Below are 18802 nucleotides of genomic sequence, written 5' to 3'. Positions count from 1 at the left end.
TCTCCTTGGGAAGGGGAGATAGTGGAGGAAGTGCAGAAGTGCGGGTTGTCCTCCCTTTATATAGAGTCCATGACGTATAGCCATGCAAAGGCGGTGATCGCTCAAAGATTAAGGGATATTGCCAGACAGGAGGACATGGCCCGTGTGAAACCTGGGTTGTTTCTGGGGGAGCAGTTGTATCGGGCTGCTCCAGCTCGCTACCTACTGCGGCTAGGCTGAATGTTCTTGACTCGGCGGTTCTGAAGGGAAGATATGGAGGAGTCCCATATGACCAGAGATTATGCCACTGTGCATTGGGCGAGGTAGAATCCACAGAGCACATTTTACTGAGCTGTCCCATCTACAACGATTTAAGACAGTACTGGATAACTCCATACTTACCCCAGCTCAGTTCCCGAGAAAGAGGAAAGCAGATAGCGTATCTGCTAAATAAGTCTTCTGGGAAAACAACTTTGTCAGTGGCTAAATTCCTTTTCCTGGCACTCAAGTGTCGGAAGCGTATAATTGAATGCCTAATGTGGGTTATCTGTGAGAGGTCTAGTACTGTGGCCCTACTTTATTTATGTACCCCCCATGATGTTATAGATTATATTTATTGTGTTATTTCTGTATTGTGTAATTTCTGACTATTGGTCGAATAAAGGAAATTGATTGATACCGAGACTGGTTCCTTGTCCTGATATTCCAGCTTCTTAGAAAGGCATCCACCCCCTGATTCTGACTGCCTGGACTCTGAAATCAAACCTGGCAAAGAACTGCACCCAGAGAATCTGCCTCTGATTCAAACACCTTGCCGTCTGCCAATAATCTAGATTATGATGGTCAGTGTGCACCTCTACCTGGTGCTGTGCCCCTTCCAGGAAGTGTCTTCACATTTCAAAGGCTTCCTTGATAGCTATAAGTTCCTTCTCCGAAATGGTGTAGTTCTGCTCAGAAGGAGTTACTTCCTAGAGTGGAAGGCACACAGAGGTTGCCATCTGGGTCTGACTGCAGCAGCACCACACCCACTGCCCTGTCAGAAGCATCCGTTTCCATTATCAGCGGCCGGTCGTGTGCTAGGTATACCTCCGAAGAGAACAGGGTTTTGAGCCATTCAAACGCCTGTCACGCCTCTGCGTGACACTGGAAGGACTTCTTGCCCTTCAAACAATCTGTGAGAGGTGTAGTCAGCCTTGAATAGGCCAGCACAAACTTATGGTAGTACAGTGGTGCCTTGCAAGACGAAAAGAATCCGTTCTGTGAGTCTCTTCGTCTAGCGGTTTTTTCGTCTTGCGAAGCAAGCCCATTAGCGGATTAGCGCTATTAGCTGTTTAGCGGCTATTAGCGGCTATTAAAGGCTTAAGGGATTAGCGGATTAGCTGCTGAAAGGCTATTAGCAGCTTAGTGGCTTAGAAAAAGGGGGTGAGGAGCGGAAAAAAACCCCCAGGAATCGCAAGACATTTTCGTCTTGCGAAGCAAGCCCATAGAGAAATTCGTCCTGCGAAGCACCTCCAAAACGGAAAACCCTTTCTTCTAGCGGGTTTTCCGTCTTGCGAGGCATTCGTCTTGCGGGGCACCACTGTAGTTTGCAAACCCCAAGAATCTCCCCCTCAGGCATGAGTCTGTAACCCAGGAAATCTACAGTTGAGACATGGAATTGGCACTTTTCCAACTTGGCATAAAGCTGATTGGGAGAAGATATGGACCAGTTGCATAAGCAACCTACTTCCGTGTTCAGAAGTGCATTGATTAGAAGTATGGGAGGACAGATATCAGAAGCAGATTCTGCCCCTGAGCACCCAGTTTCTCCTATCCAAGAGCAGCTGAGGTTTTACAGGACTTTCAAAATTTCCAGTAGGTAACATTTATTGGCCAAACTGTTCGACACAGACAGCTATAGTTAATTTTTAATGTGAAATTGGGCACCATATAAGAGAAAGCAGTGAGCAAGTTTTCTTTTCTTTAGTTTGTGAACAAAAGCTATTTTTAAAGAAAAAAGTGAAGCCTCCAGTCTACCTGGAAAATTAATACCCCTTGTTTTTGAGACTGCAGTTGTGGGGCCAGATATTCCCTACAAGTTAGGCAAATTAGAAAGTGTTTTACATAGGAGAAAGAATGGAGGCATTTTGCAGGAGTCCTTCCTGCCTCTTTTCCAAATTATTGCAGATTAGGCTAGTGGAGAGTAGTGACAAATTTAAAATGGGCCAGTACAATGGAAAGATTTTCTGTATGTATTTTGAACTAGAGGAAGAAGTGTCCATCAGCTGGGTTAATACAGCTGCAGAACTCTGTGTATGGAGAGACCATGTTTCTTAAAAGATTTTATGTGTATGTTTTATTAATGTCTTTTGATTTAAGTATATATATTTTTTATCATGGTAATACTAGATTTGGTTTGCAAACATAATTCCAACTAACAAGGAACCAAATTTGAATCTGGCTTTAAAAGATTTCCAAAGAATAAAAATTCAGAAATAAAAGGTTTTACTTTAATTGCAGGAAGAGGGACTAGATGTCTCTTGGGGTCACTTCCAACACTACATTTTTATGCTTCTCTGTGCGCAGGGTCACTGGCTCCCTGTCCCTTCTTGGACCCTCACTGGGGGACGGGGGCAATGTACTTGCAGGAGAGGTTCTGGGTAGGCATCTCTGCCAAGGCATCTCTGCATGGAATCACAGAACCAGGGTCATCCGATCCAACCCCCTGCAATGCAGGGGTCTCAACTAAAGCATCCATGACAGACGGCCATCTGACTTCTGCTTAAAAACCTCCATTGAAGGATTTATAGCAGATAAGAAGAGGGTTTCTGACACCTGGTTCTGCAGTGAAAACCGAAAAGAACAGCCTGTTGGGTGGCTGAAACCGAGAAAGCTTTGTGGATAAGAAGAATTTATATTTTGTTTTAGGGTGAAAAGACTGTGAGCTCAATTTATCAGTGTTTTGGCCACATTGCTGTTGGCACTCAGCCACATGGGGTTGAAATCAGAGGGAGTGATGTGCAGGTTATCCAAGTGCAGCCGGCAGTCGGGTCCACCACCCGTTACAGTGAACTTCATGCTCCCGTCAGCTCAGGTTAGGTTGGGGGAGAAATTTGATTCTGGTTGTTGTTTTTGTTTGCATATCCTACCTTGTGGGACATCTTCAGGAGAAGAAAAGGCTGAGGAGTAAACCCTACACAAATCTGAAGCGGAGTCCCTAAGGTGGTTGGATGGCGCCTTGTATGCCTTCTTCCAGGAACTTTTGCAACTCAGCTGGTGCCAGTTGTATTGTTCTGCTTTCCTTTGGGAGAGAGAGGGGGGAGTCTTGTCATCTGAGCAGCTCAGGACCTCCAGACCCATTGCCCAGGCTTGCGCCCAGGTCATGCAGCAAAAACAACTCAGGAAGCAGCAGTTACAGCAGGCGCTGTGGTTCTCCAGCAGGTGGGCTTCACTCCCATAGGCTCACTCCATTGTCTCTCAAGAAAGATGGATGCCAACAACATATAAGTATTTATAATGTAACAAAGTATAATAACGGATGCCAAATAAATCAAAAGTAGAAAGGGCAATCTAGAACTAAACATATAAGAACAAATCTCCGTACTAAAAGTGAATGTAAAAATTAATATCACAAGGTTGATTTCTTCTGTTTATTTCATAAAATTTATGCACTGCTCGATTGTAAAAAAAGAAAAAGAAACCTCAAAGTGGTTTACAAAAGATAAGACAAGAAAATCAAGAAAAATCTACAGCTATACCTTAAAACATACACAAATTAAAATACTAGAACAAATTCAAAATTCACATCAGTGTTTCTAAGCATCTGGGCAGGCTTGTCTGAACAATAATGTTTTTAGCAGGAGCCCAAAAGAGTACATGACCTGAACATGCAGGGGGTTCCACAGTGCAGGCGTTGCCACGCTAAACAATAAGAGTTCTCACAAATGTAGAATTATGTGGCACTTGTAGTAGGGTCAATTCTGCTTATCAAAGTGATCAAGTGGGTGCACGTAAGGTAATTTGGCACTAGATCCTGGTGTGGGGTCCCAGTGTTAGTCCTCCTGAAATGTAAGGTCACCCGGTGAGCTTCATGGCCAGGTGGGGATTCAAACCCTGGTCCCCCAGGTCCTAGTAGTCTGATGCTCTAACCACTATGCCGCGCTGGCTCAAATATAAATATATGTGTTTGTACATGTGCAGAGGCATACCTAGGGGTTGGTGAAACCAGCCTGGCTAGGGGTGCAAATATCACCTCAGAAATCTGCCTCCAGTTATCTCCCCCACCCCCGAGGTAACACCATATTTACTTGTGCTGCTTTAGAACAGCATCACAGTAGTGGCAAGATCTTTGTTTGGTTGCCTGTGTGAGCTGTTGTGATCTCAGAGGTTGCTCCTAGTGGGGGATAAGCTGGATCAGGTTAGATTCCCTCTACTGCCACAGTTCCTCTGGAGTCTTCCCCATTTGCCAGGTTGAAGTCCAAGCCGTGTGACACAGCAGGTCTCAGACCTGTCGGCAGCTTCCTGGGAAAGGCCGCTTTGTGGAAGGCGGCTCTGGCTGTCATTAAGCAGGAGTTTCTCTTGACCTGATGCTGTATTGGCCTTAGAGAGGCTCCTGCATCCCAGCCCTTCCTTTTTCATTTTCAGATTGTCGAGGTAGGAGAAAGAAAATGAAAGCCACCACAACCATCACAGTAATTGAGCTTGGAGAAGCTCTGCTTCTTCTGCTGCTGCCTGGGCACCTACTTTCTGGCTGCTCTGCCTCAATATTCTGCTTCAAGCTATTCCTGTCACTCCCAGGGTCATCTAGTCCAACCCCCTGCGATACAGGGGTCTCAATTAGAGCATCCATGACAGAAGTCCATCTGACTTCTGCTTAATAACCTCCAATGAAGGAGGTTCATTGGAAATGAATGCAAGGGAATTCTCACAGGGGAAAACTTTCAATTATTCTGTTACCCCACCAGGTCTCAAGTGGTATGGTTCAGGGATGCTACACAATGTAATGTAAACACACTTATCTGTGAGTCTGGGCTACAGCAATGGAAGAAACTGTAGCTGACTAATCTCTGTCCTCCAAGCACCCATTAAAAAGGCAGGAGCCCTGTCCCATGCGGAACCCATCAATCCTACTCCTGAGATCTCCATTTTTATATATAGGTTTTATTATTGTGATTACGTTCCATTTACACCTACAAAAATGTCTCTTGCACAAAAGTACTGAGAGGTTTCTCCACCCGAACAATGTGTCATTGAAGCATGTTAACCAAAGCACTAAAAATGCCACAACCTGCTGTGACTTGCAACATGTACTCCAGCATCGCAAAAGCAGCATGTTCTTATTGCACAATGCACTGAACTATCAGTGCCAATATGAAACCAACGAAGTCTTTTGATTTAAGGGGGGGGGGCGATTGTTCAGCCATCCCCGATCCCAGTTCCAAATGAAGAGATGTCTCATGAAGGACACAGGCTTTCATCATTCTACTTCTTCTTGGTCTGGTAATCCTAAAGCTTTCCCCTGGAAGTGAAAAGACAACCCAGTCAGTAAGATTTATACAATTCTGTATGTTTTGGGGTTCACAGCAGAGCAAGAATCTCTCCCCAGTGCTAAGGAGACCAAATACAGACTTATGCCAATTAATGCACAACGTCTGATCCATCAGTCCAAATGCATCACACTACAGATTTGCAACACAACCTGTTTCTTGTGCCTGCAAAAGCAGCAGGAGGCAGTGGATGCTAGTCGATTAGGGAGAATGAGGCAGTGGGGCATTGCAGATGAGCCTGCGAGAGATCCCTCCTGAAACCTGAGAGCTGCTGTCAGCCAGTGTAGACAATGCTGAGCTAGGTAGACCAATGGTCTGACTCCGTAAGACAGCCTCCTATGTTCCACTTTGCTCATACTTTATAGCCAAGAGGGTGGAGCTCATCCTGGGAAAATGATGGTGGTGGGGATAAACTTTTGGCTGATCAGCTACTGGAGATGGGAGGAAGAACAACACTGATTCCTGGACAAACCACTCTCTGAACCAGTTGCCTTGGTAATGCTGAGCAACTCTCAATACACTACTGGAGGTATGCACACTAATGTGCGTCTCTGCCTTGCTCACTTGACTCTTACAACCTATGTATCCACTTTGGACAACGCGTTAACCAGCTTCAGACAGATGGGCTCTTGGGAACCAGAAAAGGGAATCAAGCCTTCTCTGAAGCAACTAACAGTGCTACTCTAAAGCTTTGGACCCACTTTGAAGATTTGGAGAGACACAGTCAATTGAAAAGGCACACCCCTCTTCCTTCTTGCCCCAAGTGCTTTCTAAAAGGAAAATGCCAGATGGAGGGAGAAGATGGACTATAGTTTTGTGACTGACGAATCTAGCTCCTAACTAGTAAATGCTGGATATTCAACTCCCACCTCTGCCACACACATCCACCCATAATTGTCATAATTGTCACAAGCACTTTCAGTGAAAACTGATGCCAAATTCAGTCAGAAAACTTTAAAAGCTTCAAACTGTTATTCATCCATATTGACCCCTGCAATTTTGCAGGGAATTTACCTAGAGGTATCTATTTACCTAGAGGTATCTATATGATGGAGGGACACGGGTGGCGCTGTGGGTTAAACCACAGAGCCTAGGACTTGCCGATCAGAAGGTCAGTGGTTCGAATCCCCGCGATGGGGTAAGCTCCCGTTGCTCGGTCCCTGCTCCTGCCAATCTAGCTGTTTGAAAGCACACCCAAGTGCAAGTAGATAAATAGGTACCGCTCCGGCAGGAAGGTAAACGGCGTTTCTGTGCGCTGCTCTGGTTCGCCAGAAGCGGCTTAGTCATGTTGGCCATATGACCCGGAAGCTGTACGCCAGCTCCCTTGGCCAATAAAGCGAGATGAGTGCCGCAACCCCAGAGTCGGCCACGACTGAACCTAATGGTCAGGGGTCCCTTTACCTTTATCTATATGATGTACCATATGTTTATGCCAATTGCCAACAACATCGTGAGGGGAGGAATCCCTTTTTCAAACTAACTAACTAACTAACTAACTAACTAACTAACTTTAAAGGTTTATCTTTACCTTGTCTTAAACATGGCTCCACTCAGAAGAGGCTACTTTGCCCACAGATTTCATCCAGGTGTGACAAAAGTTTAAAAGTTCTTCAATAATTTTTTGTTTTGTTTTAATTTGTGAAGCAAATTCACAATACAAAATTTAAAAATCAACTCCAAGTTTCCCTTTCTCTCCCCCTTTCTTTCTCCCCCCCCCCCCCCGTTTTCTTCTTCGCACCAAGACAATGAAGCTGGCATCAAAAGACAGTTGGTGGAAGGGGCAAAGCTGCTTTCTTGCCCCCACCTGCCCCAGGCTGCAGACAGGCAAGTAGACAGACAGAGAGAAGATCAATAAACAGGCCCCTCCTCCTGTTTTCCACCCCCTGCCCCACCAGTCTTCAGACAGATGCAAACGTACAAACACACGTGGCTGTTATACGATCCAGTTGTCTTTTAAAAGACAAAATTCACTTGTGGGTGGGGTGGGGTGTGGCCAGCAGATGGAGCTCAGCTGGCTGAGCTTCCCAAAGTCATTTCTCCTTCTTCCCTTCTTTGGTATCCTCTGGCACCTCCTTGGGGGCAGAGTTCTCCTCATAGCTGAACATCTCTGCCACTTCTCTCTTCACCAGAGCCACCAGGAGAGGGAAGCCAATGCAGGCTGGGACCAGGTAGAGCAGGGCTGGCTGTGCATGTTTGAAGATGGTGAGGCCCAGCCCAAAAATACCGTATAAGCCACAAAACTGGTGTGGAAGTATGTGTGCTTGTTCCTTTTGAGGCTAAGCATGGCAGTAAAGCAATGAAGATTACTGGGATGACAATGCCCCCAAGCCCATCATGGCAAAGCTGTCAGCCTCCAAGTATTTCTCTAGCAGATCTTGGGGGGAAACCAATTTTATAGGTGCTTCAAATGACTTTGCGAACGTCACCATAATGTTGGTGCCAAAGACACAGAAGGCATCATACATGAAGAGCCCACCAAGCAGAATGCAGCCGGTGCTGACATTGTTCAAGTTCAGCAGCTCCACCCCACTGAGAGACCCACTGAGACCTCCGGGCAGTATATAAATTCACTGAATAATAAATAAATAAAAATTGAGAGGGAAGGCCAGGCCAAAGAAGTTGTTGGCAATCCAGTGCTTTCTCAACAGGTACCAGATTTCCAACACTGCTACTCATGGCCAGGCAGACAAGGTCCACGGTGTCAAACTCGTGGTCAACAAGCTCTTCCTTAGTTTCCTCAGAGCCCTGAGTGAAGAGAAGCTGGTACTGTTTGTTGGGAAAATTCAGGGAGAGTAACAGGCTGATGTATTCGTGAGATAATATTTTGAAGAAGAGGTGGAAGCCTAAGAGGGTGCAGCTGGCAACGACAGGAAAGCGGGCAGCATCTCAGTTGGCAATGGTCTCTGGCATATCCAAAGCACTCTTCCCCTTTGCGCAGGAGACGGAGCGCAGTGCCCCGAAGAAGATGGGCAGCAGGGCCATGAGCTGCCATAGGCCAGAGCATGCCCCTGGGGGTGGCAGGAGGCAGCCCTGGCCATGGAGGCATCTCTGGCCCCACTCCTGTTCTGCACCTCAGTGTGCTCCATAGCCTCCAGTCAAAAAAACGCAGTCCCCAAAGTTTAAAAGTTATAGCCATTTGTTACCCCGTCCCAAGAGGCAACTCAGCTTTCTGAAGCTTTGGTTTCCCAGACAAAATGAGCATTGCCTAAAGCAGACCGAGGGAGATAAGCTCTGACTGAATCTGAAGCACCAACTTAGAATCCAATTTGGGTCCCCCCTCCCCCCACGCCCGTCTTGAATATATACACTACAATCTTTTATCGGTTTTACAGTGGTACCTCGGATTAAGAACTTAATTCGTTCTGGAGGTCTGTTCTTAACCTGAAACTGTTCTTAACCTGAGGTACCACTTTAGCTAATGGGGCCTCCCACTGCCGCTGCGCCACAGCCGCACAATTTCTGTTCTCATCCTGAAGCAAAGTTCTTAACCCAAAGTACTATTTCTGGGTTAGCAGAGTCTGTAACCTGAAGCGTCTGTAACCCGAGGTACCACTGTATAGTCATTTCACTGCCACAGCTTTATCTGAAGAAAACTGGGAATAAAAAATTGGTAAATTGGCTGAGAATTTTCCTAGCCAATGGAATTGCAGTTTTCAAGATTCCCTAAGAAGGGGTATAGTTGTTAAACAAATTTTAATCTGTAACCTAGTTATATCCTAACATAGTGAGAGAGCTCAGTGCAAGCTTGTAGGAATAAGAGCACACATAATAATTTCTACTTTCAGAATGTCAGAACAAATGTCTGGTATGTAGCACAGGGTACCCAATGGATTCACACCCGACTGTCATGAATGGCTGCCAGGCCCAGCAGCCCCAATGGAAAGTTCAGAGGTAACTATTGTTTAGAAAGGGGCGGATGCGCCAGCAGAGGAAGCAAAATCTCTTACCCATCCACCTTGACTATGGATCCAAGGGCTGAAGTTTTCCTTGAGGTATTTTGCTCCAAAGCCCAGTATGGTGTTCATGGGATGGTTGTCTATAGCAGTGAGTCTAGTTATGACTTCAATAGCAAAAGCAACCTTGATACTTTGTGCTTGCACCTCAGAGTCTGCTGTAGAGTCTGCAGGTATCTCTTCTAGGAATTGATCGGCAACTCTGCTGAAGAATCCATAGGACATCAGTTCTGAGGCACACTGAAAGAAAGTCCTGTCATTTTGAACCTGGAAATGAATGTAAGGCATTTGTCATTAGGAACAAACAGAGGTATTGGTCCCATTTCAGGCACAACGATCTCTGAACACAGCAAGTTCAAGGAAGGCTTTTCCTTGTAAAATATACAAATAAGAAATAATTGCTCTCCAATTCTCTGGTAAGTGTGGATTTGTGAGACAACTTCTTTTTTACAGCCAACTTGTAAATGTAGTTCTGGAAAAGTGCTTTCAGCTCTCCAAAACCCCAAATAATTCTTTGGAAAAAGATTACTGAGGCCTCCTTAATGTACACACATTTTATGTGGATATAAACAAATCTGATGGATCAAATTGGGCACCACAGTGGATCTAGGGCAGCTGGAAGGTGTGCAGAAGAGGGTGACCAAGATGATCAAGGGTCTGGAAGCCAAGACTTAAAAGAAACAGTTGAGGGAGTTGGATATGTTTGGCCTGGACAAAAGAGACTGAGAGGAAATAAGATGTCACATGGAAGATGGAGTAAGCTTGTTTTCTGCTTCTCCATAGGGTTCCAGATACAAGAAAGTAGATTCTGACAAAACATTAGGAAAAACTTTCTGACAGTAAAAGCTATGTGGAACTGACTACCTCAGAAGGTGGAGGATGTTTTAAAGCAGAGGTTAGATGGCCATCTGTCTCCGATGCCTTAGTTGAGAGTTTTGCATTGCAGAGGGTTGGACTAGATGATCCTCAGGATCCCTTCCAATTCTACTATTCTATTATATTTTTATCCAAACCTACAGTAATATGATTCCACAAAAGGCTTTCTCCTGTCTTCCTTCCCCTGCAGCTGCTCTTTAAACTATATCTTTCTCCCCTTTCTATACATTCAACATTCTAGAAAAGCAATTCACAAAATTGTAAATAATAAAATAGAAAGTTCTGCAATTAAATGCTTTAAGATTCAATGCAAGTAAAAAACAACATAGTACAAATTGCAGCCTCAAACTGGTTACCTTTTCCTGCAGTTTATCTCCCGATGCTCTTAACAAGGCAACTATTTCTTTTATTAACTTTTCTTTCTCATCTGGTAAAACAGAAAAAAGAAGCAGCGAATTTTCTGGTTTAACACAGGATGTAAAATAATCATTTACATTCATTAAAACAAATTATTTCGTAAGCTGCCTCAAGAGCTTTAAGTATTTATGGAATGCTTTTTCCATGTGTTCTATGTATATTATCTCAATCAGAAGAGGTTGTCTGGCAATACTAGGGACACGGGTCTAAACACTCTTGGGCTGGCTGATCGGAAGGCTGGCAGTTCAAATCTGTGCGATGGGGTGAGCTCCCGTTACTCTGTCCCAGCTGCTGCCAACCTAGCAGTTTGAAAGCACACTAGTGCAAGTAGATAAATAAGTACTGCTGTGGCTGGATGGTAAAAGGCGTTTCATTGAGCTCTGGACTCGTCACGGTCCTCTGTACACCAGTAGTGGTTTAGTCATGCTGGCCACATGACCTGGAAAGCTGTCTGTGGACAAACACTGGTTCCCTCAGCCTGAAGTGAGATGAGTGCCGCACCCCATAGTCGCCTTTGACTGGACTTAACCGTCCAGGGTCCTTTACCTTTAACCTTTACCTGGCCATACTATCAGCTGCCTTGTGTGGAGAATACTGACCATCACTGAAGGTGGCTGAGAAACAGTGTGATAGATAACCCATAGGGCACAACTGTGTTATATATTTGAATATGTTTAAATAAATCTGAAGGTGTGTTTCAGTTACGGTGCTTCCAGACAAAAGCCATATTGCAGATGTCTGTTACTTTTCTGAACACACATACAGTTTTTAGTAAAGGTAAAGGGACCCCTGACCATTAAGTCCAGTCACAGATGACTCCATGGTTGCGCACTCACCTTGCTTTATTGGCTGAGGGAGCCGGCGTTTGTCTGCAGACAGCTTCCAGGTCATGTGGCCAGCATGACTAAGCCGCTTCTGGCGAACCAGAGCAGTGCACGGAAACGCCGTTTACCTTCCCTCCAGAGTGGTACCTATTTATCTACTTGCACTTTGACGTGCTTTCGAACTGCTAGCAGGCAGGAGCAGGGACCGAGCAACAGGAGCTCACCCTGTCGTGGGAATTCGAACCCCCGACCTTCTGATTGGCAAGCCCTAGGCTCAGTGGTTTAGACCACAGCGCCACCCAAAAGGCTTTGCCAGTATGCTGAAGAATGTGTGCTGGAATCCTTTGCAACATCCAGGGGTTATGTGGCAAGTGTGCAATGGTTCCTTGACAGACAAATCAATCAGGAAAAGGTTTCTTCAAGAAAAAAAGTTTTTGAAAACACAGACTCTACAGAAATGCCATTTGGCTGCTGAGGAAAAGCAGGTTACCTTTTTCAACATCATTTTCGGGTTTGGTGGCACACCCACCATCTGCTTCTAGGCTCAGAGTCTCTTCCAGTGCTTTGAATCCTGTCCTTTGAGGGAATGGCGTGGAATTATCAACTATTTCAGCAAGCTTGTCTACCACAGCATTGATGTCTGAATCACCTGTTCAGAAACAAATTGAGACAAATTCGCTGGCTGGTTTTCTTACACCCTGCACAATCTTGAAATTATCAAGCATGTCACCCTTAGAATCCTCAAATGCTTTAGCCTTTCTCCATAAGGAACATGCTCAAATGCTGATCCACTCAATCCGGTGCTGTAGATGGTCCTCGGGCAGCAAGCTCACCAACAAAGACCTTTCCCAGTGCTGCATGCGATCTACCACTGAGTCGCAGAGGCCAAGAGGACAGCTTTTCGGAACCCCAGTGGCATGGGAGACTATCTGCACTGTGAGTTCAGCCACCTGTGACCCTGCCCCACTTCTGAAAATGTTCCCTCCACCTCACATAGGATCGGGGAAAGCCTTCTGTCGCCTCTGATAGGAAGTTGAATGGTGATGTGCTTAGGCGTGTGGTGTGTGCATGCCTGTGGTGTGCCATACTTCCTTGGAGTACCCTTCCTTGCCATACCCACGTCTCCTGTGCGTTGGCAATGAGGCAATGTGGCCCTCAGGCTGAAAAGGGTTCCCAGTCCCTGAGGCAGACCCTCACAGAATTAAGAACCAGCCCTTCACAATGGACGTGCATCGCTTTGGTCAGAGAGGCTGCCAAGGGGAGCAGATTTCCCCATAAGAAGTCTTCTTCACTCTTTAGAGCTGTGGTTCCCAACGTGGGGCACACGCTCCAAAGGGGGGCAAGTTGATTTTTAAGGGGGGCAATTCGAGATAGACCAAGTTAATGGCTTTTTAGGCCTCCTCCATGTGAATAGGAGTTCACTTTTTGAATAATAAGAATTATATGTCATGAGGGGCGGGCATCAGGATTTTATAGATGCTTAGGTGGAGCATGGGGGGGAAAAAGGTTGGGAACCACTGCTTTAGATAGTTTGATAGATTAGCTATGTTACTTCTATTTATTTATTTCATAAAATTTAAGCCATTGCAGTGGCTTAGCTATCATCCCCTTAACCTACGGAACTGTAAGGAACTGCAGTTCTGGGAACTTAACCTGCAGAACTGTTTTGAAACCAAGGCTGAAAACCAAGCAATAGTTGCCACTAATGTGCTATTAGAGTGTTTAACAAATGGGGGGGGGGGATTAAACCCACCTTGCTCTTCTAGTGAAAAAGCAGAACAACTTCCAACACCCGCCAGCAGGCTTAGTGCGCGCCCATTTACAGCATCACCCCTTCTGAGCGTCTTCCCAGAATCCTCTTCAGCTTGCACCCTTAGACAGGAAGGAAAGAGAAAGTTCTTGCAATGGGACTTCTTCTTCTTCTTCGTCTTCCTCCTGACTCTGGTCAGCTGTCCTTGGTCCTTGGGAGACGAGTCTTGATGTGCCTTCTCCTTACCTGGCCTCTGCTCTCTGCCTAGAGATGATCCCTCTTGGCCTTTCGCTTCCCTTTCTAAAAGATGCCCGTATTTGCTCGCGGACAGGCGGCGCTGGGCATAAGCCATAAGCACTCTGTATTCTGTGCTGGTTCTACTGACATCATCCAAAGGGATTTCTTCCATACTGGAAGAATTTGTCAAATTCATGATGCACCTGCAAAGATAAAACAACAGCAACACCTTTTTATTGGTATTACCAAGTAAAGGTAGGAATTTCTCTGGAGTGCTTTGCTATAATCAATTTAGAGACGTTAACACATTGGCAAAAAGTGGGGAAAATCTGAGCAAGCCAAGTTCAAACAGGAAACAATTTGAATCTCCTTTTGTTCTGTCTTCTCACCTTAAAAATTTCAGTCCGGCTCTGAGGAGCAGCAAGTCTTTGTACACAGAGGAAGGGCATGGACAATCATTTGAACACCTTGTCAGGCTCCATGTAGTCTGTACTCAAATAAAGTAAAATTCTATTGCAAAGTAGCACAAACTTTTCATCCCATATAGGGTATGAACTTTTCCTATTCTGCAATTTTGCATATTTATTTTACTCTTCTGCTTCTGTTAGGCATGGTCAGGGGCAGGTGCAGCACCAAAGGCCAGTCAGGCCACACCAGGGTCTCTGAAGGGCCTTTCACGGTTCTTGCTGGGTACTTTTCATCAGCAGGTGGGAAGTGACTTTGGCTTCTGTTCACAAGCATCCCCAAGTAGGATGTTTTATCTCTGAAATCATTAGGTACAGGGCACTGCAATTTGGGTAACTTAAACTGGTGGGCAGTTACTGTGGGTGTGGGTCACACCTAGATGCCTTTCCATTGCTGAAGTGTGCCTAGAGATCTGGTGGAGGGTGCTGAGTGCTGCCACCACTGCTTTGGAAGCAGGGCTGGCCCCCACCCTAGAAGGGTTGTATGTGCTGAGGGAGGGGCATTGGCAGCACTATGCCAAGGGCTCTCTGATCAAATAAAACCTTATTTAACAACTTTTATCTAGGTGCTATAATTCCTCAATTTACATGCACTTTGACTTATGCAGTTTCAACCAGATGTAGTTGGTTGGCTGCATGAAATTTCATAAGCCAAGTCCCAAGCAAGGCAGAACACTTCAGAGCTCTTTTGGCACAGCGTCCACTTGGGGATAAAGGTAAAGGTAAAGGGACCCCTGACCATTAGGTCCTGTCATGGCCGACTCTGGGGTTGCAGTGCTCATCTTGCTTTATTGGCCGAGGGAGCCAGCATACAGCTTCCGGGTCATGTGGCCAGCATGACTAAGCCGCTTCTGGTGAACCAGAGCAGCACACAGAAACACCGTTTACCTTCCCACCGGAGCGGTACCTATTTATCTACTTGCACTTTGACGTGCTTTCGAACTGCTAGGTTGGCAGGAGCAGGGACCGAGCAACGGGAGCTCACCCCATCACAGGGATTTGAACCGCCGACCTTCTGATCGGAAAATCCCAGGCTCTGCGGTTTAACCCACAGTGCCACCCGCGTCCCCACTTGGGGATAAGGTAAAAGTACCCCTGCCCGTACGGGCCAGTCGTGTCCGACTCTAGGGCTGTGCGCTCATCTCGCTTAAGAGGCCGGGAGCCAGTGCTGTCCGCAGACACTTCTGGGTCACGTGGCCAGCGTGATGAAGCTGCTCTGGCGAGCCAGCACCAGCACAGCACACGGAAACGCTGTTTACCTTCCCGCCATAAAGCGGTACCTATTTATCTACTTGCACTTAGGGGTGCTTTCGAACTGCTAGATGGGCAGGAGCTGGGACCGAAAGACGGGAGCTCACCCCACCGCGGGGATTCCTAGGCACTGAGGTTTTGCCCACAGCGCCACCTGCGTCCCTCCACTTGGGGATACCTGGCCTTAAAAGAGCTTTTAAACTCTCTGTCTTGATTGCTAGGCAAGGCCCACTCAATGCAGAGCCTGGGAGACTCTGGGATGCAGACTCTCCCCACCCCCACCCCTCAGCTGCTAGCTACAGGGTGGCTCTGGGGGTTTGAATGTACACATATACATTTCCACATATACACATGTGAATGAGCTTTGGGCATAAGCACCTCTACAGACAGATAAAATTGCTATGTTCTCTCATGTTTGTGTTGTTCCTGAACATTTCACTGCAAATGTTTGGGAGGCAATATTATTCAAGAAAAATATCATTTCTAAGAAGTCTTAAAAATCATTGCCCCTTGGTAAGAGAAAGTACAGACTTACCATATATTTCAGAAAACCTGTCTCTGATCTTTGTAAGTCAGTCCTCACCTTCCTGCTTTCACTGACTAGAAACTAACATGGAAGTGGCAGCAAGTGATTTATTTTAGGATATGTCAGTTTGTTTGTAACAGATCCAAATTGGCACACCTGCTGTGGAACCAGATAAATGGCATAAAGGGCAACCGCTAATGATTTACAACAGAGCTTTCCAAACTGTCTGTTGCAACAAGATGTCAGCTGCAGTGTGTAGGTGTGTCACAGGAATGCTCCCCACATTTCTGGGGCTGGAAAGGGGTTAGTTTAACCTCTGGTTTGCTAGTAAAACTGAATTACTGTACTGCAAAATGATGCATATCTAAAAAGTGTTTCACCAACATGAAAAGTTTGGAAAACTCTAATGCTTCTGAAATACGAAGTGCCTCACAGCCACTGCTTCTACTTATAGTCTCTAATTCTATACTACCAGTACTCCTCCGGATTTATTACAATTAAGTTTACATAATTTCAATTTATTGTTTTTACATGAAACTTTAGTGCAACAAACTCATGAGCTATGCACTTTTTCAGGGTAGCCTAAGAGAAACAGGATCATTCCAAGATCTTTCAACAATACTTGTTTAACACTCAACCATGTCTGGTCAAGCGGAAATTCAATAGCTGAATGGAACACATTCAGCAACCATTCCAGCAGAAAGTGCCAGGAGACAGAGTTTCACTTGAGGCTAGAGTCTGATTCCCCCCCCCCCCCCCACATAATAGTTTTCAAAGTACCTTCCAGCGGGAAGGTGAACGGCATTTCCGTGCACTGCTCTGGCTCGCCAGAAGCGGCTTAGTCCTGCTGGCCACATGACCTGGAAGCTGTACGCCGGCTCCCTCAGCCAATAAAGCGAGATGAGCGCTGCAACCCCAGAGTCGGCCACGGCTGGACCTAACAGTCAGGGGTCCCTTTACCTTTAATTGCTTTCCACTTATGAAATATCTGCATTCCTGAGAGAAAGGCAGTTCTGACTGACTTTCCCCAGCCCAGTCATATATTACTCAGTATGAAAGTTCAAGAAAGTTTCCTGTAAGACAGACAGTATTCAGGCTTAAGCAAATTATAAAATACTTTGGGTAATTACCTTCAGATAATGTTTCACAAACAGCCCCCGAAAGGATCACTTGTTGGTGACCCGTGAATGCCGCAGTGTTGTGTCCGCTTCCTTGTTTTAAGTTCCGCTTTAGGAGAATAAGAAACCAGCTCAAAGAGCCCAGCTGCTTCGAGGGCACTTTCACTTCCTTATTGGAACTTTGTTTGCTGAGAAATGAAAAGGGGTGGAGCTAAGAGCCTGGACACTTTAGCCCAGCAGCCATTTCCCATTTGTTAAAAGAAACACACCCACTTAAAGCCATTCTGACCTTGCGCCATTCATTCACCATGGATCTAGGATTATCTGCAAACTGGAAGTATATGTGCCACAAAGGTCCTTCTGGTCCACCATCCTGTTTCTAGCAGTGTCCACTCAGATGTGCCAAAGGAGGCAGGAGAAGGAGCCTTCCTGGGCTTGGTAAACAGAGCTACGCTGCCTCACACCCACATCCGACATTCATCTCTAAACTAAAGCTTTCTATAGTCTAACTTTACCAAAAGTCTGCAAGTTTAGACTTTAACGATTTCTGTAGGAATAAGCATCTGTTTCCTGCAAACTCTGGCTGTGCCTCTGTTTCCACTGCTGTACTTAAGAATATGAAATGAATGTAGGGCAGCACTGACACCTAGTGAGCAAAAACGTTGCTACAACAAGCCAGTTGTTACTGTAAGAATACAACTTCTGGAATGGTACTTAGTAACTCCCTGATTTTCCATCAAAGGCATACCAAAATGCACAATTTTTCTGCTAAAATACATGGTGACATTTGATCTGTGCTGATAATATTATGCTTATGGTGAGTTATAAAAAGTAATTATAATAAATGCTCTCAATGCACATCAGTGATAATTTTGGATATAGAGTGAGTGGCGCTTTGAATCTAGCTCAGGGGTCAGCAAACTTACTGCGCCTCAGGCAGGTGTCTCCAGCGCCAAACGCACGGTGGGCTGGAGGGTGGGGGAGTGCGTGCCCATACGCATGCGCACACGCTATTTCCGGCGCACTTCCGGGTCGGAGGAGCACTGGAAATAGCTTGTGCACATATGCATGGGCCTCCTCTGACTCGGATGTGCACTGGAAATAACGCTTGCACATGCGCGCAAGCTATTTCTGGTGCTCCTCTGACCCGGCAGTGGGCAGCAGGAGGCGGGGGTCTCCGTGGGCCAGATAAGCAAGTCCCTCAAGCCTTATCCGGCCTGTGGGCCTTAGTTTGGGGACCCCTGATCTAGCTGAACCTGGCTCAGAAATATTGTTTGCCCTCACACTCCTGAGATCTGAAATGCAAATGGCACTTGCAGGGAAGGGTTTGCAAATGAAAGGCATCTTGATTTGTGAATGGCAAGACTATTCCTCCCCCCCCCTTTACAGGAGAGTAGTCTTGATAATTGCCCTCAAGCAGAAACCCATGTATGAAGATTGGTGGGTTCACACATTTTTTTCGTCTTATGTAGGGAAAGAAGTTTGGAGTGGACAAATTCTTAACACAATTTTTTAAACACATGTTTTTGTTTAACTCTTTGGTGAAAGAGTTATGCAACACACATGTTATAATCAAATCTGGAAATCTCCACAGCTGCATTAAAGTTTGGGTTGTTGTTTTTTTAAGTTACAAGTAATCTGAATAGTACAGATAAGGTCCTCTCTCTACATATGTAGCTTAATCCTAGAAATAATGTGAACTTGGAAGCCACTCACTGCAACAGGATTTCCTGGGCCCAGTACATACACTGAATGTGGATTGGGGCCTCTCAATTCCCCATCTCCCACAATATATTGACAAAAACTGCTGCTTATGTACATATATTACCTGCAGCCTACCTTACATGGCTATAGCCTTTCCTTATGTCACCTGCCCACCTAG

General features: G+C 45.7%; 1 protein-coding gene and 1 pseudogene across 2 annotated transcripts; both read right to left on the bottom strand.

Moving 5' to 3' along the window:
* Positions 1–3594: 3594 nt before the first annotated feature.
* On the bottom strand, positions 3595–18014 carry BCL2L14 (BCL2 like 14). Its single transcript, XM_083440932.1, has 7 exons — positions 17847–18014; positions 16933–17108; positions 13328–13764; positions 12065–12223; positions 10690–10760; positions 9452–9724; positions 3595–5476 (listed from the first exon to the last, which is right to left on the bottom strand). The coding sequence occupies exons 3-7, from the start codon at positions 13755–13757 to the stop codon at positions 5435–5437; spliced, it is 975 nt and encodes a 324-aa protein (XP_083297058.1). The 5' UTR covers positions 13758–13764; positions 16933–17108; positions 17847–18014; the 3' UTR covers positions 3595–5434.
* Positions 7323–8706, bottom strand: LOC310677852 (minor histocompatibility antigen H13-like; annotated as a pseudogene). The gene is made up of 3 exons: positions 8648–8706; positions 8177–8361; positions 7323–8052 (listed from the first exon to the last, which is right to left on the bottom strand). The product of its transcript is annotated as a minor histocompatibility antigen H13-like (transcript).
* Positions 18015–18802: the final 788 nt, after the last annotated feature.

This window comes from Podarcis tiliguerta, assembly GCF_965153285.1.
Source record: "Podarcis tiliguerta genome assembly, chromosome: 5".
NCBI lineage: Eukaryota > Metazoa > Chordata > Lepidosauria > Squamata > Lacertidae > Podarcis > Podarcis tiliguerta.
The sequence above is the reverse complement of the archived record's forward strand: the minus strand, read 5'-3'. Positions and strand labels throughout refer to the sequence as shown.

Coding starts and splice junctions, on each gene's coding strand:
- BCL2L14 (XM_083440932.1), bottom strand. CDS start 13,757: ATGAATTTGACAAATTCTTCCAGTATGGAAGAAATCCCTTTGGATGAT. Junction 12,224..13,327: donor TTTTTCACTAGAAGAGCAAG/GTGGGTTTAATC, acceptor GTTTCTGAACAG/GTGATTCAGACATCAATGCT. Junction 10,761..12,064: donor CGAAAATGATGTTGAAAAAG/GTAACCTGCTTT, acceptor CTGTTTTACCAG/ATGAGAAAGAAAAGTTAATA.